Below are 24,853 nucleotides of genomic sequence, written 5' to 3' on the forward strand. Positions count from 1 at the left end.
GATAAGATTAGCAGCATAAGATAGCAGGATTAGATGGCAAAATAATTGTATATATTCACTTGCAATTTCAGATATAAGTAAAATGCGAATCATTTGGCTCTAATTAGCTTAGATCATCACTGTGTGATCACAGCCAAATGGAGATTGCTTATCCAAAACATGAGAAGCGGGACTTCCCTGGCGGTCCAGTGGTTAAGACTTCGCTTTCCAATGCAGGGGGTGCGGGGTTCCATCTCTGGTCGGGGAGCTAAGATCCCACATGCCTCGTGGCCAAAAAAACCAAAACATAAAACAGAAGCAGTATTGTAACAAATTCAATAAAGACTTAAAAAATGGTCCACATCAAAAAAAATCTTAAAAAAAACAAAAACAAAGTATGAGAAGGTACTGCAGAATTATGTGGCATATGTGATCCATGTAAAGCCGGAAACATAAGAAGATGAGATAAACAACCAAGAGAGGATGAAGAGAAAGAAAACAGAAATTTGCAGAAGAAATTAATCAATAGAACGCATAGTGCCAACAATAAAAATGATTACTCTGGGAGCCAATGGAATCATACCGTGTAGTCTACTATAAACAGGACACATACAGCAGCTCCCAGTTCCTGGAGCTCTGCTTCCTTTTGGCTCTTATGGGGCCCCTGGCGCTCCAGCTGGTAAAGCTGCTGGCATCTAACACCCTTTCTGCTGGTCTGCGGTTGGAGCCCAGGTTTCTGGAGCTTCGAATAATTACTTCCAGCAGAAAGACAGGATCATGGGACAAAAGATGCCAGGACAGGGTACCAAGTAAAAACCCCAGTTGGAACACTGTACAGAAGATGAGAATATGATGAATAACATGAATAAGGATAACACATCCCTATTTTAAGAATTGGGGATATTTAAAGGAATAGAGAGGGAGAAATCAAATTCACAACCAGGTCCTCAAAATGGGACCACATTAAAAAATCTGTGTCCCTCAGATGTAGTGAGAATGTGAGTATGAAAGCTATCCAAGCAGAGTGTGGTGGAGGGATTTCACTGAAATATGATGCATGTGTAAAATACAGGATAGAAGAGACATTCTCACCAGGGCCATATATTCCCAAAGTCAGCAAGGATGGGAATACTGTGAAAAGAGGAACTTTCTGCTAGATGGACAACTGTGAGAACAGAGGAACTTTTACATTCACAGTGCTTACAGTCCAATGTTTTGCTGCCAAAAAGTTCCCCAAATATTTAGGGCCTGTCTGACCTTGCTGACATTAGACACATCTTAGCAACGAATGGATCTGGAATCTCTCAAGGCTCCACCGAAGGCAATGTCTTAAGTTCATGAGTTGCAGTATTTGCCGGAACCTCTTTATTTTTGTTCGACACTCCTGCCCTCAGATTTCAAGGGGAGCCCACCAGCATTCATGTAATTTGGATCGTGCTATGAACGTCATGCCCACGTTATCTAAGTTGTTCATGATTTGTAAGATTTCAGACATGCCCTTCCTTAGCCTCCTCACATCCAGGTGAAAGAGTCTCCCCCTCTCTGTCCAGGCTCCCCCAGCCACTCCCCTGGACTCTTCAGATACCCTCCATTAGGTATGGGGCCCGGAATATCAGACCACCAGGTAGAAATACGCTGCGGTGTCACGTGAGGGGAGGGTGATGGTTTCCATTTTGCTGGCATTACTTCTTTTGATTATGTTCAATGTTTGTAGACCCTTTTGCTACAAATCTCCCAGAGCTGCCTTCAGGGAAGACATTCTTAATGGGTAGAGGCAATGGCTCCATGACAGGGGTCATGACGTCAGGGACTGGCATTTACAGACGGGCAGGCCGGAGACTGGCTGGATGAACACAGCTGCTGCTGCCTGTGGGAAAGCTCGACTCCAATCGGGAGACACACATGCATTTTTAGCATGAGCGATCCTGAGACATGTGCCCTCATGGCAGAACCAAGCCAACCATGGAAGAACCCAAGTTAATAACTAGCCCAGTCCCGTATATGTGCAGAACTGAACCAGCAGCCCTCCCATCAAGACTAGCAAATCATATCCGCTGTTGTGGCACCCCAGAGTTATAATGTGGCCTCCTCACAGAAGAAGGAATTTACAGTGAAGGGTTGATAAGTTTCCCTTACTTTTCACGCTTAAAACATTTTAAGGGTGCAAGAGACACTTTTGGAAAATCTACATATTCCCTTGCAGCTTATATAACTATCCTTCTAGGTCAGGGGTCTTTGACCCTGGGCATAGGGCTTCAGAAAACCTTTGTGACTTTATTTGAACACTGGGTGTCTGTGCATTTCAGGGGAGAGAATTCAAGCTTTGATCTGATTCTCAAACATATTTGCAGAGAAGAAGCACTGTTCCAGGGTATCTTCCTAAACTGTCTTAAGACACTCTTTGGTCTAATCCAACTCTCTGAGCTTTGATGAATATGGGAGTATGGGCAGTAGGATTTGACTGCCTTCTGAGAATCCATAATCTCTCCTTAGACCCTGGTTTAAGAAAAACATCAACCTAGGGCACAAACTATAATATTTAAAAAATTAATTGTGCAGTTGTAGGGCAGCAGAATCATGAAAGCAGCCAAATTAAATTAAAGGGCTTAAAGAAAAAAAGGACTTTTACTGGACAAAGATGGCTAAACTTCAGACCACATAAAAAAATCAATGCACAGATGATTTCCACACAATAAAAGAGTAAAAAAAAACGAACAGGGTTTCATCACATAAATTGTGATAGGGAAAAGACAAAACTTTAAAAGGGAAGTAAACCATCCACACCTCTGTGCTAGTTTTCTCCTTTCTAAAATGGAGAAGGTTGTACATACAAATAATAGAACACGAAAGTACCTAGAAGAGTGGCACAGGGTAAGGACTCAGTAAATGGTAGTATATTAAGGTAAATAGGATGTTGAGAAGGAGTCAAATAAAAATGATAGCAAGGAAGGCTAAGATACGCTTTCTATAAAATCTGACACTGAACCTTGCAAACCTTATGCTACGTGAAGGAAACGAGTCACAAAGGACCACACGCTGCAGGGTTCCATTTATAGGAAATGTCCAGAATAGGCAAATCATAGAGATATAGAATAGATTCTTGGTTGCATTGGGCTGGGGGGAGGGGGCGGGGGCGGGGATGTGAGGACTGGAGAGTGAAGGCCGAAGTGTGTGAGGTTTCTTTTTAGGGTGATGAAAATGTTCTAAAATTGACTGTGGTCTCCTCCTCCAGGGGCTCATCTCATCTTGAAGTTGCTTGTATACATTGTCACTTCTAAGTAGGGGAATTCTTTTTTCAATTTTATTCTTTATTTTTGTAATACTTTTCGTTTTCCCACACATTTAAACAATTGAATTATAGACACTTCCCTGGTGGCACAGTGGTTAAGAAGCCTCCCGCCAAGGAAGGGGCCGCGGGTTCGAACCCTGGTCCGGGAGGGTCCCACGTGCCGTGGAGCAGCTAGGCCTGTGCGCCGCAGCAGCTGGGCCTGCGCTCTGGAGCCCGCGGGCCAGGGCTGCTGGGGCCGCGTGCCTGGAGCCCGTTCTCCGCAGCGGGAAAGGCCACCGCGGTGAGAGGCCCGCGCACCGCGGCGAGGAGTGGCTCCCGCTCGCCGCAACTAGAGAGGGCCCGCGCATTGGCGAAGACCCAATGCAGCCATAAAAATAAAAAAAAAAATTGGACTGTAGGTGATTTACAATGTTTCAGGTGTACAGCAAAGTGATTCAGCTATACATATATATGAGTGTGTATAGAGAGAGATATATATACACATATATGTATATCTATATTCTTTTTCAGATTCTTTTCCATTATCAGTTATTACAAGATATTGAATACAGTTCCCTGTGCTACGCAGGCGGTCCTCGTTGTTTATCTATTTTATCTGTAATAGTATGTATCTGTTAATTCCAAATATAGTAGTGTGTATAAATTAATCTCAAACTCCTAATTTATCTCTCCCCCTGTTTACCTTTTGGTAACCTTAAGTTTCTTTTCTATGTCTGTGAGTCTGCTTCGTTTTGTAAATAAGTTCATTTGTATCATTTTTTAAGACTTCACATATAAGTGATATATGATATTTGTCTTTGACTTACTTTACTTAGTATGATAATCTCTAGGTCTAGAGTAAGACAACTCCTAAATTTTTTTTAGCACATATAAAAAGTACACAAGTCATAAATAAGCTGGTTGATGGATTCTCCCAAAGTTTAAAACCCATGGAACATACAGATCAAGAAATAGAATATTCCTAGAGTTACAGAACCCTCCTTCCCCTCCCATGCCCCTTTCCAAGGGAAATCACTATCCTGATTTTTAATATCCTAGATTAGTTTCACCTACTTTTGAACAAGAACTTTGCCTATTTTTGAGTCACCAGTACATACACTTTAGTGTCTGGCTTGTTTTGCTTAACATTATATCTGTGAGATTCATCTATGCTATTGTTGTAGTTGTAGTTCATTTATTCTCATTGCGTATAGCATAATTTATTTGTCCATTCTACTGTCATTTCTGTGCCAAGCCATCCTGAAGCCTGAGGAAAAGTCAGTAATACTGATCCTGCTTTTATTTAAAAATTTGATATTTTGTTCATCATGGAGTTTTTGCATTACTTTTGATTGAAAAAATCCATCACATTAAAATATTATTTATCTTGAGTATTAGATTTTTGGGCACCATTTAAATTTTGCTCCTGAGGTGAGGGCTTCACTTACCTCACTCTGGTTCCAGCCCTGTCTGCTAGAGATGGACACATGGATTTTATACAGTTTTTGGCAAGTATAGGTAGTGTTGCTCTGAACATTGCTGTACATGTTTCATGGTGAACACAGGTATGCATTTCTGTAAGTATATACCTAGGAGTGAAATTTCTGTAGGCAAATTAAAAAAAATTTTTTTATTAAAAAGATTGACTGTGGTGATGGTTACTGAACTCTGTGAATACACTGAATGTCACTGAATTGTATGCTTCAAATCCGTGAATTATGTGGTAAATGAATTGTATCTGAATAAACGTGTTTTAAAAAATCTGAGACCGAAAAACAGCCTTGGTAAAAGTGACTTGAAGTGTCTTGTAGATTTCCCTACAGACCCCCCCCCCCCCGCATGAACCCTGTTTTGTAGATATTTCTTTCCGCCTTGCCATAGCTTCATCCAACAGGGTCATGCTTCAGACATATGCATGTGTCAGGTACATCTTACCAGCAGCCGAAAATGTGTATATTTTGATGAACGAATGACTTCTGGGTTTCAACATTAAACTCATAGCTTTTAAGCAGATGAGCCAGTGTTTAGCAAAATATTAGAGCCCTTTTCTTACTTTCATCTCTCAGGCCTTGTCTCCCATCATCGGCCAGCTTTAATGCAAAGATCTAGCCTTTGGAAGCAAGCAAAGTGTTAGGAGGGGCTGCATAATTTTCTAGGATGGTGAATGTTTTCTCTTCATCTGCTGATTTCTGCTTTTATTGACTCTACACAGATATGTCCTTAATGCCTATAAACTCTATTTTACAACTTTCCTGCTATTCCTACCTGCCAGCAGCATTTCACGTGTACTACACTAGCCATTTTCCCTCAGAGCCCTAAAAGATTTTGAACTTCACCATTTATGCCAACTTTCTGTCTCTAATAGGGTCGCTGGAGGTGAAGTGATGGTAAAATAATGAGTAGAAAATATTTCATTTTCTTCTTTTAATCTGACCTCAGTCTTCACAAACAGATGTTTTACACATTTTAATAGGTGGCACACCGAAGAATTAAGCCTGCTTTTCAGTATTCTAAACTAAAAGCTTCAAAAGACTTTCTCTTTCATGTTAGACACACACAAACATAACTTTGCTCTCATGTATCCATCACAGCATAAACCTATCCCTCTAGCTCTGTAATAACGGATGGCAAAGAAACAGTTTTATCCCAGACAATCTCACGGGGTCCCTGTCTCTTCACGAATGAAGTCAGGCAGCCGTGAGGCACCGCACAGGAATGTAAGTTTAGTGAACAATATGGAGGAGGAAAGCAAAGTGACAAGACCTGACAGAGTCTTTCTTATCTTTCCCCAAATCTGCGGCGCCTGTCAAGAAAGGGAAGCGAAGAACCGAGGCAATTACATACATAATTCAAGAGAAAAACCAGGGTTCTCCTTCATGAGCTGCAAGACCAGTGTCACCTATCCGAGTTATGTAGATGACAGTCTTTAAAGAAATTTACCTCGCGTGTGTGTACAACCATATTATGAGCGATTAACCTTCACAACCTGTTCCTGAAAGGAGGGAAAAGGCTCAAACATTTTGAGTTCACCAGGCTTTCTAATAACATCTCTCCCTTAGGAGAGATCTCAGAAGAAATGGGTGACATAATGGCTCACGGAAATGAAGACGCAAGTGCAGAGAAAGAGTAACTAGATGGAAAGGGAAAAAGTCAGGGTGTGTAAAGTCCCTTGGAAATGAAGAATGAGTTTTCTGGCTTCTAATAGGGTGGTGTACCTAAGAGCTTTGTTTCCCCGAGACCAGGGTATCAGGAGCACAGAGAAGAACTGCCATTCCACTGTCCCAGCACACAGGAGTCTGGCACAGCTCGTTGTGGTTGTGTTGTTTTAATGCACTTCACTTCTTAGAAGTAGTTTTAGATTCACAGCAAAATTGAGTGGAAAGTACAGAGAGGCCCAATACACCCAGTGCCTCCCCACATGTACAACCTCCCCCATCATCAACATCCTCCCCCCAAGACTGGTACATTTGCTACAGTCGATGGACCTAGATTGACAGGTCATCATCACTCCAAGTCCACAGTTTATATTAGGGTTCACTCCCGGTGTACATTCTGTGGGTTTGGACACATGTATAACGACAGGTAGCCACCATTGCAGTGGTGTACATTGCCCTAAAAATTCTCTCTGCTCTGCCTGTTCATCCTGCCCTCCCCGCTAACAGCTCTGGATTTCACAGACGAAGCCAACGTCAAGAGGAAATCGGGGCTTTAATCATCACTTTTTGCATTCTCCCCTTTTTAAGGGACATTTAGTCCCTTAGAAAGGCTGGTTGTCCTCGCTTCTGTGTGTGCTTGCACCTGTGTGTGTCAATAAGCAAGTGAAAGAAAGTAGTCTTGAGCCAGGAAGGAAGAAGCCAGGTATGGTGGCAAGTGCATGGGCTCTGGAGCCAGAGGAACCTGCATTCTTCTTCTGCCTTCTCTGCTTACTAGCCCTGTGGCTGAAAGTCTTTAAGATCTCTGAAGGGTGAGATTTCAGAATCTCAGCTTCCTTATCTACCAAACGGGATAATATCCATTCTAGGGATACCCGAGACATTGAAATAAGATGACTATATAAAGTGTATAGCATATAATATTTCCCCTCTGCCTAGGAAATGGTTAAATAATTTAAGAAGAGAAAACTCTGGAGTGTGAACATCTTAAGGATAAAAATAGATGGAGTCACAGCGAAATGAATGAATGCCCCAGGATTGGAGTGTCATGTCAAGATCTGTGCCTGTGCTAGAAAACGAAGATCTTAGCGTCAATGGGCAAAGCAGGGTGTTGTTATTCAGTGAATAAATGGCCACTGAGCTCCCACTGCTTAACTGAGGATACTTCTCCACTTGGCTCATTCGAATATAATTGCCCATTAGGCAGCATTTAACCATAACCATGTACTGCTCACAATATTTCACACCACTATGTGTTTAAAAATGTGTATTCTTTCTCTGGATTTAACAGTGTCAGGTGTTGGCACTTACAACTGAAAAGGCAAGAGCAGGGCAGGCAGAAGCCCTCAGTGGGGAGTTTCATGCATATTTGGTAACTCTGCACCTCAAGTCTGCACCAGGGCTTATGCAATTTATGTCTCACTTCAGTTCAACCTGGTGCCTTCTACCTGCACAGGGCAGCTCCTGTGAGCTAATTGTGCCTTGTTATTTCGGCAGGAGTTAGGAGAGAGATGATTACTGGATGTATTCATTCAGTGACATTTCACTGCTCCTGGATCACACCCGCCTTTACAAAGCTCTCCCGCTAGCTGCCCAGGGACACTTTCCCCTCCACCTGCTGCCCCCCGAACTCCCATATAGTAACTTCGAATTGTCTACCTTTCCAAGAAATGGACCCCTTGGTGGCCAGCACTACCTGTACTATTTGTTCTTACATTTGGAGGTAGCTCAAAGGGGCTGGAATCTTTCAGGATTATCTCTTTCATTCTGTTTACTTCTTGTTCTTGGCCCAGATGTGCTTCAGGGAAACCTGGCTGAATTTTCTCCTGTCTTTGAGACTACCTGAGGATGAATTAGTGACGACTCCAGACATTTTCTCCCTGCCCCCTCAAGAAGCTGTTCTTTGAAAGGTATGTCACTCACAAAATGGTGACATTCGTTAATTCTAGGTGGTAGATACAAACCTGTTTATATATTGTTCTTTGCCCTCCTCTGTATGTGTTAAAGCACAGAATAATTAAAATTAAAAAGTTGTGTGAAACAATTCTTGGTGTTTCGCATCTTTGCGCCTTGCTGCAGGAAACCCTCAGGTGGGGAGGGGTTGAGGGCAGCTACTAGGACCAAGAAAAGTCCTCTTGAAAACGTGAATTCTAATTTGTATTTCAACCCAAGCTTACTGTAAGTATCAATACAATTTAAAATACTAGAATTGGTCATGTAATTCTTTTAGTGCATGGAACAGGATTTCCCCCCCAAATTAGTCCTTTCCCAGCAGTGGATGGGCTGAAAACCCAGGCACCAGTCAGTTAGCTCCCTTTCATCTGGCATGGCCGTGTGAACACTTCAGTTGGCATACTTTTTTAATGAAGTGATTTTTAATGAAGCAAGCTGCGAATTTAATAGGTACCTTAAAACAGCTTCTTTGTAACTAAGCCTTAAGTAACGAAGCAACTGCCAAATTAATCACCAGAACCAAGAGGAAAAATCCAAGACTGAACAACTGCAGGATCAAGCATCGCTGGACTTCGGTCATCAGGCAGGTCATCTCAGCTGCTGGACAAAGGATGGGGAGGCTGGTGGCTTGCTCAGCAACTTTATCAGAGGTCAGGGAAGTGCTTGGCCAACACTAAGGGATGCTGCGGTGCAACGTACTTCTCACCACTGTTGGTGCTATTACCCCGCCTCTTAGTGGTTTATTTATTGTGTGATGTTGAACCAGCCACTAATAATGTGCGGACAATAGAAGGGAGATCATTAAGTTCAGTCTGTGTTACCCTGGAAGAAAGATGTTGGTAGAAAGAAATCACATAGCATTAGCGAACTCTTTTAAACTCTTTGAAAGACATCACCCAATTCTGGAATCTCAAATGTAAATAGTGGGCACATAATGCAAGAGGGTGAAGAGGGCTGGGTGGGTGTAAGCAAAAGGCAAGGCCTGGGGGAACTGGAAAGTGCATGCATGTCTCACCTGAAGGCATTCACACTAAAAAGTGTTAATTCAATAAAGCACACCTGTGTGCGTGAATGAGGTCGCCAGTTGGCTAGTTCTGCTCTGTTTCACTGGTGAGGAAGCTGATGCATTAAGAGGAGAAATGACTTGTTCAGGTTCTCACTGAGGTGGTGGGCAGCCAGCTGGCTGTCTCATGGTTCTAGAACAGTAGCCACGGCCAGGATGTTAAGCCCTGCTAGGAAAAGTCACCGGCACAGATGTCACTCAGTGGGTCTTTGCCGTGTTGTCCGGAAAACAGACACAAAGTCCCTCCACACGCTCCCCTTTCTGGTACATTATCTTTCCTTTGTCCTTCATGCTACGAGTCCTGACTCTGCTTTGGGAGGCCTTAGCCTGGCCTGGAGCGGGTGGAAGTGCTGCCTCTGGGAGATTGAGCCATAGAGGAGGGGCCTGATCAGCCCCAGGAGAGCTGAGGACCTGTGCTCAGTGCACAGGAAGGTGGGAAGTGGGAACTCCTGGTGGGTTCAGGTAAATCCCTCCCCCATCCCACTGCGCAAATGCTGCTGCGGTGCTTGTCTTCTATTCGTCCCTCCAGAATACAGGAGAGAGCGAGGCCTGAGTGCAGCTCCTGAGACCTTCCTTCCTCCTCACTGGGATCTTGACCTCACATAACCACCGGAAACCTGTGTCTTCATCTACCAAATGGGTAAGACGATCGTTTTTCCCCAATACTATGGTGAAGCCTTTGCTTGCCCAGAGTTTGGATTCAGAAAGGCTTGACAAACGCCAGCTGGGCCTGAATCTTTCCAAACGGCTTGGTCCTCCCCATCCCCCAAAACCTTCCTCTGACTCGGGCAAGTGTCTCGCTGCTAAGCCCTGAAGCATACATTTTCTCCCCACTGGCTACCAGTGGTACAGGGCTCCTGCCACCTGCCATTCTTGAAAACCTCATGGAGGACTGATGACCGAACGGGAGCCAGGATTTGTGAGAATCATCACATTTGTTGTGTGGCTCAAAGCAGTGGTGCTAGTTTGTGTCATATAAGCCCTTGTCCGACTGTGTCTGTCCTGAACTGTAAGGGCAAAGGGTCATTTTCTTTGATTTACAACCACAGGCCCCAAATACGATACAGGGTTTGCAACTGGGGGAGGGAAGGTTCTCCATTCATCCGTTTATTCAACGAACAGAGGCTTCGTGATTGCCTATCACATGCTGTGAATATGGTCCAGCCACCTTTCTCACTGGCCTGCCCTTCGCTCGCGGGTTGGAATGAAGAGGGGAGCTTGCCTGCCTTCCTTCGAGGAAGTAGGTGGTCCTCATGCCTGGGAAGCTTTCTCAATCAGTTTACACCCCCTCTGGTGTCATTCCCTAATTATCCCAATGCTACAAGGGTTTGCTGATGAAAATGAATACTCTGAAACACAAAGCTCACGTTTTTACTTCCAATAATACATTAAAAATCAAAACCAGGGACTTCCCTTGTGGTCCAGTGGTATAGAATCTGCCTTCCAAGGCTGGGGACATGGGTTCAATTCCTAGTCGGGGAACTAAGATCCCACATGCCGTGGGGCATCTAAGCCCACACGCCTCAACTAGAGAGCCTGAGTGCTGCGAACTACAGAGCCCATGCGCTCTGGAGCCCGTGCGCCACAACGAAAGAGAAAACCCACATGTCACAACTAGAGAGAAAACCGTGTGCTACAACTAGAGAGAAGCCCGTGTGCCGCAAGGAAAGATCCCACACGCCTCAATGAAGATCCCGTGTGCCGCGACTAAGGCCTGACGCAGCCAAAAATAAAATAAAATAAATAAATATTAAAAGGAAATCAAAACCAAACCAAACCCACTACAACGAAGTGAGCAATGTCCTCACCTAAGTGTGATAGAAACACAGTAGGAGGGTTTCAGTGAAGTCTCAAATCTATTAAATAGTGAAGCACCAAGGTACAAAGGCATTTCTTCACAGCAGTTCAACTCTGCCCCCTGTTGTATAGCTAGAGATGACAGTGAATCCAGGGCACACTTTAAAACCATTTTCCTCCAGTGACTTAAAAAAAAAATTATAAATAAAAAGTTAAAAAAAAAATCCTTAATCCTCAGTTCCCTTTATATCCTATTATTCTGAGTAACTGATATGTGTGAAAACAGTCTGTTTCAATTTAGCTCAACCTCTGACTCACAGAGAACAGCTTTTAAATTGTTCATACGATTCTTATCAGTCAGCTGGGGTTGGGTAAAGGAAATAGGAATATGGAAACCTAATCACTCCTTCTGTGAAACATCACCGTGTCTCCCTGATTGGAGGAAGATCAGATCCTAGCAAGCCTTTCCTGCAGGTTTCCACCATTTCCTGGCTGTTTCACTTTAATCACGACATTGTTGAGCTGACCTATTACTTCATGAGTTTCCCGGGCAAGGGTGGGTGTTACTGATACACGTCTTAGGAAAGCCCACTGGCAGATATTCCCATCACTAGAAGCTGATGTTGCAAGCATGCTACTTGCACATAGCAACCTGGGCTTCCTTGGCAAACTGCTCAATCCGATATGCAATCATGGCAACAGGCTGAAGTCAAGGCGCACATTTTTGGGAACAAACTGTGATATTTTTATTGGTTTGCTGTATTTCACCCTTATAAAAGAATGGTATTAGAGTTCAACTTACAGATAGAAATGAGGAAAACTGAAAATGAGCAGGGAGGAGACCATAAAACTACCCAGCCTGGTCATTCCGTGAATCCTTTTATGGTTAGTGGATGTCTATTTTCTGCCAATACCAGGTCAATATTTTGGAGCTAATTCATCTGACAAATCGCCACTGGGTTCATTTTCCGTCATCAACAAAAAATATGTAGCTTTCATGAGAGAAGTGCTGGCTGTGTAGGTATGATATGTATGTGGGTTATATCTGCTCTTCCTTTTTGCTATGGACAGTTCGAATGCTTTCCTTTCAAGCTTTGCCCAAGTAGGCACAGATCTTAGGAGATTTACCTTAGCTGGACAGTGGAGGAAATTCATCCACAATTGAATAAACCGGATGATCGCAATGCAGCTCTCTTGGGTTGAAACTAACTCTTGTTATACTTGCTTACTTAGCACCAAGAAAATATTTAGGGTATAAAACTGGCAATGAACTTAAAAGACTAACAGATTTAGTTCCGCCATGTAGGTGGGTAAGTAAGTAGACACACACAAGCAACTTACTGAAGTATAATTTACTTACCATACAATGTACTTATTTTAAGTGTAGAATGTATTTTTTTGCCCAAGAATTTGAGCCTTATAGAGGCCAAAGAGATCACAGAGAGCCTGTAGCTCACCCTCCACACTGCAGCTCAGAGAAACAGCCACACCACCCAGATGGTCAGTGGTAAGTGGAGAGGTGATGCCCTATTTGGAGATGCTAATAGTAACCAGCCTATTGATTTGGCCATTTTGAGTAGAAACTCACCCTTTTGCAGGGAAAGGGAGGAAAGACTTTATGTAGCAGCCTGTGTAGAAGATGGCTCTGGGTTCCTGATATGTTAAAAATGAACATCCAACTGCTGGTTGCAGAGAGTGTAGGAAAAGATGGAAGGGGAAGTGTCTTCCCAGCAGGAATACTGAGGAAGACGAAGGCTTACGGTGAATGAAGGACTGAGAGTTTACTAAAGAATGGGAGTCTGAGGTGTTACAACAATTCCGACTGATGTAACGTCTGGATGCTGACAAATAAAATTTATAAATGACTTTTTCAACCACTTCCTCTAGCAATGGAGTTATTATTATCCCATTGATTTTGAAATGAAATGTTATGGAATTTTCTTGCTTTAATGAGAAGGCAGATCCAACTGGTAAATAAAGTAATGATGAAAGCAATTAAAAGAGTGGAAATGAGAAATAAAGTAACAATACTCCTAATGCTTAACCCAAATAGGCAGGTTTTGCTGATTTACTTAAAAGATTCATGTTCACCTAGAGGTAAACATATTGGGAAGCAATGCTCACTGTGAATAAACCCGCCCTTTGGTAAGAGGATAAAAGTCAATTAGTAATGTCATTTGTTTAAAAATCTGCCTGCACCTGGTTCTCATTTGTCCTCCAGCTGAGAAACCAAAGACAACTTCTTTTTATTGCTTGTGGTCAAACAGCAAGTTCATTTCGCCATGGGATGATCAAATGGCCAGCCTCCCCGGCTTGAGAAGGTCTGCCTTTCACTTTCAACTTGTTCAATCACCATTAACTCTGAAAAATGTCACATTCCATTTGTGCAATGAAAATTTCACCACCAGTGACCGTTTGGGTGAAGTTTTTGTAGGCGAGGCCCTAAATCTTGCAGAGCACCTCACACATTCTCAAGGTCATTTGCCTCGTTTCCTTGTTTAATGACAGTTGCCTAAGATGCTGGAGTCTGTCTATAGCCTGACATCAGCAGCTCTGAAGAAACCTCTGTGTTGGGGTACGTGTCCCTCTCTGAGACTGAAAAGGTTCACACATATGTGTTATCTGACACGCACGCACCTACACCCCCTCCTTTGTTATCTATTGTATTATGCATACACACACTGGGGTTTTTACCAAGCAAAAGTCTTCTTTACTGGGGATAGACGGGTAAAAAAAAGACCACTGGATGCAACCCATTCAAAGCAGGGTTTCCTTACTTTGGGAAGTCGGCTTCCCTGGACGAAGCTGCAATATCAACTTGGGAAGGTTCCAAAAAGTTTCTGGAAAGGAGAAATAGGCTTCTTTTTAACGTTTGCCACTGGGCTTGGAAGTCTGCACCTCCTTTGTTTATTATTTAATTATATTTCCCCCTCTGCAGAGAAGTTCTGAAATGCAAATCCCAATGAATGCAGCATTGGGCCAAATCCCTCACAGCACTCTACAAAAACGAATTTCTGGAAGTGGATGTCAAGGAGCAAGATGCCTAAATTAAGAGGTCACTTGATCCAGAATCTTAAAGAGAAGCATAGTGTTTATTGGGGCAAGTCAAATAAATTTTGTGCCATTTGGCAAGCAAGTCATAGTTAAAACAGGCCCCAGTTACAGGTCCTGATTAAATTTTCAAGGTCAAAACCAAAAGAATGTTTAAGCTGAGCTCCCTATAGAGCCTTAGTGCCAGGGCGCTAATACACCATTTTACATAGCCTCCAAGAAGGGCTTCTTGATTTCTAGCTCTAGTTTAATGTCAAAGTTCCACTGGGTCAGCTGCTGAAATAAGGAGGAGGTTATCAGCCTGACTGGATTATAGGCACAATGTGTTGGTCCCTTTCAACTAGCTATGCTTCATAATGTATTAGAATATTTCTTGTTGCCGATATCCAAGTTTTGATTGACTAGAAGCTGGGGGTAGGAGAGAAGGCAAAAATAATCTAATAATTTTTTCCAATTCCCCCAGTTAATACAAGACCAGACCCTGGGTCTAAAGAAGCATCACATGGCCCCTAAAATAGGAAAAGGAATGTCCTGACATTTTAATGGCTGAGTTGACAGCATCCCTTTTAAGAAAAGAGATTCCAATCCTAAGAATCTCTTTAAGAAAAGAGATTCAGGTTATTAGCTGAAAAAAGCTTGCATGTAATTTCCTAGGAGAGACTGATACTTTTCTTATTCAAACACTTGAATATGTATCTGGTATTATAAGTGTATAATAAATATTAACTCATTTAACCCTCATAGTAATTCCAATAGGTGAAGTCACTTACCTAAGGTCATAGAACTATTCAAACCCAGAAGTCTAGGTCTATATGCATTATACAATGCCACTATTTTTTTTCACAAAGACTCCTCAGACTAGGCAACCCAAATGCCCATTTATCTGTTGCTTCAAGGTGAGCAGATGGTGTGCAAAGAGAACAGTGTCTGATCTGTTTGCTCCACGTCACAGGAATGGGAAATGGAGATCAAGTCTCCAAACGTCCCTTCTCACACTGATTTCTCCCACTCTCTCGTCTCCACCTTGTGGAGGTCACCTTTCTACTGTTGGCTCCTTAGTGCTGGCTCTGTCTGTCTGTCTGTCTGTCTGTCTCTCTCTCTCTCTCTCTCTCTCTCTCACACACACACACACACACACACACACACACACACAGAGCTATTACTGTGCTTCAGTGAAGCTGCACAGGGTTTGTGATCTGGGCATACAAGCAGACATCATTTGCTCATTAGAGTTAAGTTTTCAAGACGTGCCACAATTACTGACCTCCACTAACGGCCTGGGTTTGCGCTCGACTGCAAACCTGAAGTGGCAGAGTTCACAGTAGCTGGTGTTTGAGGATGACAGCCAGTGCTCCAGGCAGCTCCGATGAATTGTCCCCAGGGTCCCTGTACATTCACATGGAGAGAGCAAGTCCTCTTGGCTGCTGCCCTCGTGGCAGATCCTGCACATCGGCCGGTCATTGAAGGGGCTGCAAGAGAAGAAGGGGCACCTGCTGGTAACGGGCTGGAAACCACTGCCATGCCGTGGTCCTCTGGCTCTGTGTCCTTCGGACCCTCACCCGAGGCAGCTGCTCAGAACAGACACCTGGTTCACAACCCGAGATCTACACTGGCACTCAGTAGTGGGAGCTGGGGTCCTTGGGCGTCTACTTCTGTCAATACAAAGAAATAGGGGGTGACCAATACCAGAGCAGGTGGGACCAGGGTCATAAGCGAGTGAAAAGGAGCAATGTGTTAATTTTACCTTAGACATCGAAGTAGTTCAGGCAAACTACCAATCAAAAAATAAAAATCATCCCTAGCTATTAAGAAGTTGTTTTGAAACGACACCAATTGTAGTTTCTAGACAAGCTGCATCTTTTGAACCAGGCTGGGACACTTTTGAATGCCCAGAGGTTCCTTTCCTTTCTTCTTTCAGTGGGATAGGCGAGTGAGAGGAGGGAAACGGACTGGCGGCCTACCTTGAAGCTGCCACACAGAACTGCAGTCTGAGCCAGAGCACGACGCTGTGGCAGCTTGGTCCTTGGAGCTTTCCTAGGATGCACTTTGGGACGCTGAGGACAGTAAGCTGAAAGTGAGTAATGGTACGTGCTACCAAGGTGGCCTCAGTCCACAGCTTGGCCTTTAACTTGGAAACACCACCCCTGCACATTCTATGAGGACACACAGGGTAGTGGTTTGTGAGGCAGGCTCTGGAGTACAGCTGCCTGGGCTTGAACCGCAGGTCTGCTGCTCACGAGCTGGCTAACTTTGGGTGAGTTACAACATCTCTCTGGACTTTAGTTTCCTCATCTGTAAAATGGGCACAAAGCATGGTGCCTTCCTCATATGGCGACTGTGGGGATGAGAAAAGATAGTCCAGATTACAAGCTTAGAAGAGGGACTAGCACATGGTAAGTGCCTAGTTAATGGTAACTATTTTCACTTGTAGAAAAACTCAGGTTGGGGAAAATCAAAAAACATGGCCCTCATCACATAAGTCAGAGGCCAATGGAAGGCTCAAACCAATATGGCCTCACTTCTCAATGGATACTGGAGGAATATCCCTCTCTGATTAATGTCTTCTTATATTGCTAGAGGTCCTTATTGGGTATTAGATTTTAAAATGTCATCATTGTATGTGCCAACCCAAGGACCAGACTCTTTACCCACCCTCTCCCGCCTCTTCCTGTCCCCCAGAGATGACAGTGTTCCAGGTTTATGCCCACCACTCTCTTTGACTCCATCTTTGTGGAAAGGCCTTTCTGGGGATGATCCTGGGAATGAGTGAAGGCTAAAAGGGGATTAAAAGAGGAAAGGATCTCCTTCCCACTTGCCAAAAGACCCCCTCATGCTCAGGGGTGGGAAAAGAAAGTTTAAAGAGTTGACTTTTTTCTCTCAGTATTACTGGCCTCTGTCATTCACACTGAACCAAATGCGTGTAAAACTGTAAAAGCTCTGGTTTACGTTTCTATGTGGTAGAACACACACACACACACACACACGCACATTGGCTCACAGGTCTCAGTCGTTTCAGCTCTGCAGACTGTTCTCCCTGATCAGATGAGGTGATTGATGACTCGAGGGTGACGGGGGCATATGCAGACAGATAACTAACCGTCTCAGTTCACAGCAGAGCAGTGATGCTCACTGCCTCATCGTATATTGAGTTCTACCTAACCGATTGTTACAAGTTTTCCCAGAGGTGGAAAAATATATATTGACCTTTTTAATTTTTTTCCTATTTCTTCCCTTTGCAATAGCCACACGGATTGAAAGTAGATGGCACATGGATAATGTTTACAACACGTGGCAGTGTGTGAGTCCGTGTCTGGTGGCCACCATGTGTGGGGCTAGGAGGGGGGGACAGAGAATGTTGTGGTGTCACTAGGAGTCCTGCTGCAGGGGCACGTAGGTGGGCCTGTATCTGCACCGGAGGGGTTGGCTGAATTGCTCAGACCAAGGTAAGCAGTCGAGGTCTGAGTGACTGACTCAAAGTTTCAGGGCCGGAAGTGTCAGCACTGAAACCAACAGGCAAGTCCAGTATTTTACAGTCGTAAGTCCCAATCCCACTTACCCATTCTGAAACTAATGGAGAAGCCAAGGAGTACCTAGTGGCCAGGCAGCCTGTGGCTCTCAACCTGCCAGTGGGCAGCAAGAGCACCAGAGGAGACCTCCAGGGACAAAGTGCTGGCCTGGATAAGCCGTCTCCGGGCTGCTCAGAGCCTTCATTCTGGCTCCGGTCTATCACTTGGGGGAGACAATGATACTTCACGGGGCAGAGTGTGTATGAAGGATCGTGGCTGGGATGCAGGGAGAGCGAAGAAGGAAGCAGCAGAAGAGGCCCCCATGTGGGGATGCGCCAGAGGAGACTCCCCCGGGAAGTAGCTGTGGACAGCCCCCATCACGGCATGCTGAGTAGCCTGCACGTCAGAACGTCACTTCAAAAGTTTTGCCCACATATCCAATCACTTTGGCTCAGTCATCTGAAACCAGGTGCCTCCTTCATTCTATTCTAACAAAGGGCTACCTTTGTTAGCACCTGGGGACAACGAAAATGTAATTACTGTAGTAAGGTCAACATAACAAATGTTAAGCAAGCAACCCTGTGTCTTGTGGGATCCTCCCCTGCCTGCCTCTCTGCAAGTGTGACTTTAAGCGGAAAAGTCCACAACGTGAGTTTTATCTTTTTGCCCCATTGCTATAGGAACGGCCATGACAGAACATGTGTAGTTTTTTTTTTTTTCCCCCTCCCAGTACCTCCTCTCACCTGACACAAAGACCTGAGCACTAATTACATTCCCTTTAGCATTTCCCATCTGACAGCCCTCCGAATTGATTTTAACTGTGGTACTACCTCTGGGTGGCAAGGGTCCGCACTACTGTTGACAGCAGCTGCCCGTCCTTGGCTGAAACTTGCATGACATACTGCGGCTGCCCATTCACTAGGCTGCCACAGTCCTCCACGGTCTTCACCACGGGTGCAGCTGAACTGGTGCAGTCTGGCAGCACTTCGGGCAGGTGACTGCAGCGGCTGGTTGTCATGGTAACGGACAGCAATTACTCTGCTAATGGCTTCCACATTCATACAGGATTTCCATCTAAGAGAGATCAGAAAACAGTTTACTTGGTCAGGGTGGTTAATAGAAAATGGACAATTACAGGCCACCATCATCATGTCATTATTTAATAGAAATAACAGGGGTGGCCTAGACGCCGTACATTATCTTGCTACCATTTAAAACGCATGCGCACACTCAGCCCACAAGAAACAGTGGACGTGGTTATGAACAGGACAGCGAGCGTGTCGGTGTCCGTAAACATTGAGGATCAGAGAGGGGAGGGCACGATGGCCCTGCAGCCAGGTCTGAAGCGAAGATAAGCACTTCTCACACTCTGGGCCAGAGAAGCAGTAAGTCTTCGTTAACACTCTGTCAAAGTTACTAGAACCATTATTAAAACCGCTTGGGGGGATTTCCCTGGTGGTCCAGTGGTTAAGACTCCACGCTTCCAACACAGAGGGCCTGGGTTTGATACCTGGTCGGGGAACTAGATCCCACATGCTGCAAGTAAGACCCGGTGCAGCCAAAATTAAAAAAAAAAAAAAAAAAAATGCACCACCTTTCTGACTTTTCCCATATCTGTGTTCCATAACACAATTATCTGCTCAATGTGTCTTGAAAATTACTTTCCTTTAAAAAGTTAACCTATTTTAGCCTTGTCTTAAAGTTATTCATGAAATGATAAGTTTGATGAGCTTGTTATATATATCTGTAAAGGACATTACAATAAGTACATTAGTACTAAGTTTTTGGGTTTTTGTGTACCACTTAAAATCCAGGGACACTTGCCTTATCATAGGGGAACACATAGGCAAATGCAAGAAACTGATGAATGAGATCTCTACCACCTATGAAGCATAATCCATTCTTAATAAGGGCCTTACCTCGCTGACACATAGTCTACCACACAGAGTGCAAGAAATTCTGTTCCCAATCTGTGTGTTGTGGGCTTGAACTTGACCTCAAGTTCAAAGCATTCAGACCCAATGGAGTAAGGAACCCCACTGCATCCAATAATAGAGCTGCACGTGATGTGTAAGAAATAGAGGACTTAAGAGAAACTTGCAGGAGGAATTCTTTATGTCTAAAGGTGGGAGGACACAGTTTCATGGTCCGTATGGACCATCTCTGCCCAGTCTGCTCACCTCGAGCTCCTGAGTCTGGGACAGCCTGGACTCAGTGGACAGTGGCAGGCTTCATGGATAGACTGAGCTCCCATCAATAACCAGTCTGGGTGGTCAAGGCCCCAAGTCTAAATAAATTTGCTTCCCAACCCTAAGAGCATGTTTGGAATTCCTCAAAGGGTTATTTTCTCCCAGATATTTGTTACATTTTACTGGACTCTTACAGGTTTGGAAAATAGGATCTGCCCAACTTCCAGAACAATGTGCATCAACTGGACGTCCTCAGGAGGAGAACGCAGTGTTTCCAGATGAACTTGAGCTGACACTGTCCCTGCTGACAAGCACACATCCCACAGGCCTGACCATTGGATGGGAACGGAATCCCCTCCTTCCTGCTGAGGTGTCTGGCCGGCTCCCTTTCCTGTTCTCCTAGGCTGCCTCTAGTCCTCTCAGGGTCTGCGGTCTGGCCTCTTCCAGGAGCCCTTTGGAACCTGGCAATGGGGCGAGGGCTGTGGACACCAGCCCTGGTCTTAGGCCTGATGTGGGGCAGAGGCAGGGCTGCCCCTTCCATGTCACTGTCACGACTCCGGTGGGCTTCTCAACCCCCAGGTACCAAGCATTCAAGAAACACAATGAGATGATTAGCTAGTATACTTTTCCTTGTTAAATAGGATTTGTTGCTTTTTTTTTTTTCCACATTGCAAAAACAAGAATATATGTTACAGAAAGTATAGAACAGCACAAAGAAAATAAAAATCACTCAAAACCCCACCACTTGAATAACCACAGTAAACTTTTTAATTTTTGGCAGGGTTGGCAGGGTGGAGTTGATTTGTAGCTGGGGCCACAGAACAAAAAGGATGTTCAAAGGTCGGCTTCGAAATCTATGTCTAACCCCTGTCCCCTGGCCTGCCTTTATAAATCCCCATTGACATGATTTTAAATTCTCATAATGCCTCACAGTCACAAAGTGTAACTTCCTGGCACAGCTCTCTTGCTTCACAAGGCAGCCACAGATTAAGAGCCAGGGGTGTGTTGGCAGGAAAAGCAGACACAGTGACCTTCTTGCCTCACGGAATCATTATGTCTGGGTGCAGTCTGAGAGTCTATTTTCGGGTTTTGCATTAACTCCAGCTCAGAGGGCCAAGCATTCCCTCCCTCCACTCCACGGAGCTGGAAGGAGGCAGAGAAGGGATGCAGAGTGAGAAAAGGAGGCCAGGCTGGTCAACGGTGAGGCTGCCCTTAGTGAGGGGAATGCCACTCAGACACACAAGGTTCCCAAGTTCATTCGCTTTTAACTAGACTGGATTAAGTCCTCACTAAAGGAAGTAGTTCTAAATGTCTGAACTAAATCTGCAATAAAATGCCCTTAAAACAGTTCTGGAGGGCTTCCCTGGTGGCGCAGTGGTTGAGAGCCCGCCTGCTGATGCAGGGGACACGGGTTCGTGCCCCGGTCCGGGAAGATCCCACATGCCGCGGAGCGGCTGGGCCAGTGAGCCATGGCCGCTGAGCCTGCGCGTCCGGAGCCTGTGTTCCGCAACGGGAGAGGCCACAACAGTGAGAGGCCCACATACTGCAAAAAAAAAAAAAAAAAAAAAAAACAGTTCTGGAAGTAGAGTTTCCTTAAAACTGTAGTTTCACTTCTGGTTGATATTCTTCATTTCACTTGTCTTCTCAAAGGTGAAAGGGATATTACCCACCATCTGATCAGTTTATTCCATTCACAGAGAGTGCCAGGCACTGAGTTGGGCATAAAGAAATAAAAGGCTCCTCAACCTTGCCTTCTTCTGCAAGCAAGCCCTGCCTCTTTCCCTCGTGCCATCTCTGCAGAACCCTGAACCCAACTTAGGATTGAAATGATACTCGAGTCCAGCACTCACTGAAGAACACGCCAGCACCTCCACTGACCAGCACACACCAGAATAACCCTGAGATACTAAGTCCTGCACGCCAGGGTGAGTCCGCACACTCCTCAAAGACCATGTCTTGAATTGAAAGTGGGGTGGGAGGGACTACACAGAGGATGGGCACCTCGATCCTGGTGGGAAGCACTGAGTTGGTTCCAGCCCCAGAGAGGGAATCAAATCAGGTGGAGGGGGAGAGAAGGAAGCACACCTCCCCAACCTCAGTCAAAAGAAGCCCAGGGTGGGCTTCCCTGGTGGTACAGTGGTTGAGAGTCCGCCTGCCGATGCAGGGGACACGGGTTCGTGCCCCGGTCCGGGAAGATCCCACATACCGCGGAGCCGCTGGGCCCGTGAGCCATGGCCGCTGAGCCTGCGCGTCTGGAGCCTGTGCTCCGCAATAGGAGAGGCCACAACAGTGACAGGCCCGCGTACCATAAAAAAAAAAAAAAAAAAAAAGAAGAAGCCCAGGGGGACTTCCCTGGTGATCCAGTTGGTTAAGACTCCGTGCTTCCAATGCAGGGGTCACAGGTTTGATCCCTGGTCAGGGAACTAAGATCCCCACATGCTGCGTGGTGTGACTGGGAAAAAAAAAAAAAAAAAAAGAAGCAGCCCAGGGGCTGAGATCAAGGTGTGGGGCAGGAGTGGGCCTTGCAGGCTGCGGGCACCAATTGGCATGCATATGTTGCACCTCAGGCAGTGACAAATGGCCCACTGCATTTCCCTGTCTCTTTCAGAGCCACCTGGGAAAACAGCAGGCTGCTGCCGTGGATGCTAGAAAGAGCTGAGCTGTGGGTTTGTAGCCTAGCACTGGTCTTCCACTGATCTTTCTGCAAAATTTCAACTGCCATTTGACTGCTTTCTTATCAATACCGCCCCTAGGAACTCCACCCAAGAGCGCTGCTCTCTGGGATTTCTCAGGACAAAAAGCATGATGTTGGGAGGGAGTGGTGTCCATATACACTTGAAACCTCAAATTACACTGATAGGAGGAGTTCTTTGTTGGCCAGGCTTCACACCTTATATAATTCCTCAGGCTGAGAATAAAGCATGATTTGGCATTGGCCAAATTCAGCTGCACTCAGTGGGAGGGCTGGGAATAGGTGGATGAGAGGGAGACAAATAGAAAAGGAAGGAGTGGCTACAGAAATGAAAGCCTGATTAGACAATGGTAAAGATAAAAAGGCCTGTCTGTGAAACTGTGACCCCTTTAAAGGACAGAGTACAGTTTCATAAAAGCAAGGACCCAACAAGGCTGCACCTAATTGTGGCTGCGTTTCTGCTGTCAGTAAGTGATTTCCATGGGAACATGGCTGGCATCATGAGGATGCGTCCAGAGGACGAGGGGGAAGGGCAGGGAAGAGAGCCCCGCTCACCTGTGCAGCCCTCTTGCCTCACAGCCCCTGAACCTCCATAAGGACCACAGAGTTATGGGCAAGGCTCTGTTCTTAGAGGCAGGACACCCAAGCTTGCGCCCTGGCTCACCACACGCCTGCATAAACCATTCAGTCTCTCCGACTTTGCTAAGATTACTTGCATTTGAAATTAGGGTATTGATACTTCCTGAGCCAGCTCCTCTGGTTGTTTGTGAGGCCTCAAATAAGATGAGACATGTGAACGTGCTCTGGAAGCTGGAATGAGCCGTGCACAGGGAGCCATGCACATGCGCATTTTATTACTATATTAACCTTTCCTGCTCTTTTCCTGGCCTGGGTTGCATCTCTTCCGTCTTGTATAACTGCTCTCCTCCATGGCTGGTCAGCTCCCTCTGGGTCACACTTGAGCCCTGACATTGTGCCACTCCATCCCTCCCCGCAGGGAGCACAAAGGGAGTCTTGCTTGCAGCCTGTGTCTCCTCACCCTCCCAAGACCTGTCACCTTCACACTCCCCAACACAGGTTGCACTTTTCCATGAAAATGTTTAGTACAGATACCCGATGAAAAAACTGCTATTATGTTTGGTATTCGTGTCTATTTTTTCCAGCAGCTACCATTATCTTAGCTAATTTAAATACACTGGAAAAGAAAACACAAGCCACGCCCAGCTGTGTTTTTAAGCCTGCTTCTATCAGAACTGCATTTTCAGTGCAAGTCAACTTTAATCTCTCAGATGTAGGATAAGAAGGCTATTTTGGGGAGGTACCTGGTGCGTTGGCATCTCTATTTGGGTATAAAAATTACCCACAGGATTTAAAGGTGAAAACAAGAGCATAATGGTGTGTGCGCCCTGGTGCTAATCTGGTCGCGTGGGCTGCATGGGCAGTGGTCTGAGCAGGCCCAAGCTCCGCGAGGCAGTCTAGAGCCAGACTGGACCTCCAAATTCAACCCTAATGCTAATTCCAGGATTTTAAAAAGTAGGCTCCTCAGGTGCTCAATATGTCCTGGAAGGGCCCTGTATGACCTCCAAAGCCAGAGTTGGCCAACAAAGCAAATCAAAGGATTCGTTCATTATTTTATCCATTCAAACAAGCATTTTTTGAGAACTTACTAGGTATTCCTAGGAAGTTTCTGGTGGTGCAGGGTCTAACCATTTCAAGTCCTGCTTTACATTTCCCAAGGGAAAGCACAGGCCACCAAACAGTATGGAGTGTTCCCCAGACCCTCTCCAGGGCTGCAGAGCCATGAGGACATGGCACCTTCCCCCTAGTAATCACGCCCTTGCCAGTTCGGGGGATACCACCCAATGCCCTAAATTTGAGGGAATGAAAGTGCAGAACTATGGAATGGCTAGACGGCTTTCTGCTCCCACAGGGCTGTGCATCATTAATGCTGTTCCAGGATTCAGAAAACTGACCTTAGTTTTACATGAGCAAATCTGCCTCAAAAAGGATCTCAAAAATGTCTTTTAGTCTCCTTCGAGGAGCTGCATACTCAGGGAGCAAGGCCTCCTCTAATGAGGCCAAGGAATGGATGATACAAGTCGGTCAGTGATTGAAAGGGGAAAAAATAGCAATAATGGCCTGTCCAGGAACTTTCCCCTCTGAGTTGGATTTTTAGACTTTGAATTCTAAGAACAGTCTCTGA

At 45.2% G+C, this 24,853-nt stretch overlaps 1 protein-coding gene across 4 annotated transcripts in view; it reads right to left on the reverse strand.

The window, feature by feature from the left end:
• MARCHF3 (membrane associated ring-CH-type finger 3) overlaps nt 1–24,853 on the reverse strand; it is a 150,882-nt gene that overhangs the window by 21,125 nt on the left and 104,904 nt on the right. For 2 of the 4 annotated variants that reach the window (XM_089909257.1, XM_022588697.2), the window contains 2 exons: nt 18,600–18,843; nt 15,528–15,732 (listed from right to left, as the gene is read on the reverse strand). In XM_089909257.1, coding sequence (XP_089765383.1) covers nt 15,528–15,732; nt 18,600–18,787 — 393 coding nt within the window. In that variant the 5' untranslated portion in view covers nt 18,788–18,843. The other 2 variants (XR_016392758.1, XM_089909256.1) reach the window with 2 other exon arrangements.

This window comes from Delphinapterus leucas, chromosome 3 (genome assembly GCF_059928025.1).
Source record: "Delphinapterus leucas isolate spDelLeu-1000000601 "Yukka" chromosome 3, BTC_Dleu_Yukka2, whole genome shotgun sequence".
In the NCBI taxonomy this organism is placed as follows: domain Eukaryota; kingdom Metazoa; phylum Chordata; class Mammalia; order Artiodactyla; family Monodontidae; genus Delphinapterus; species Delphinapterus leucas.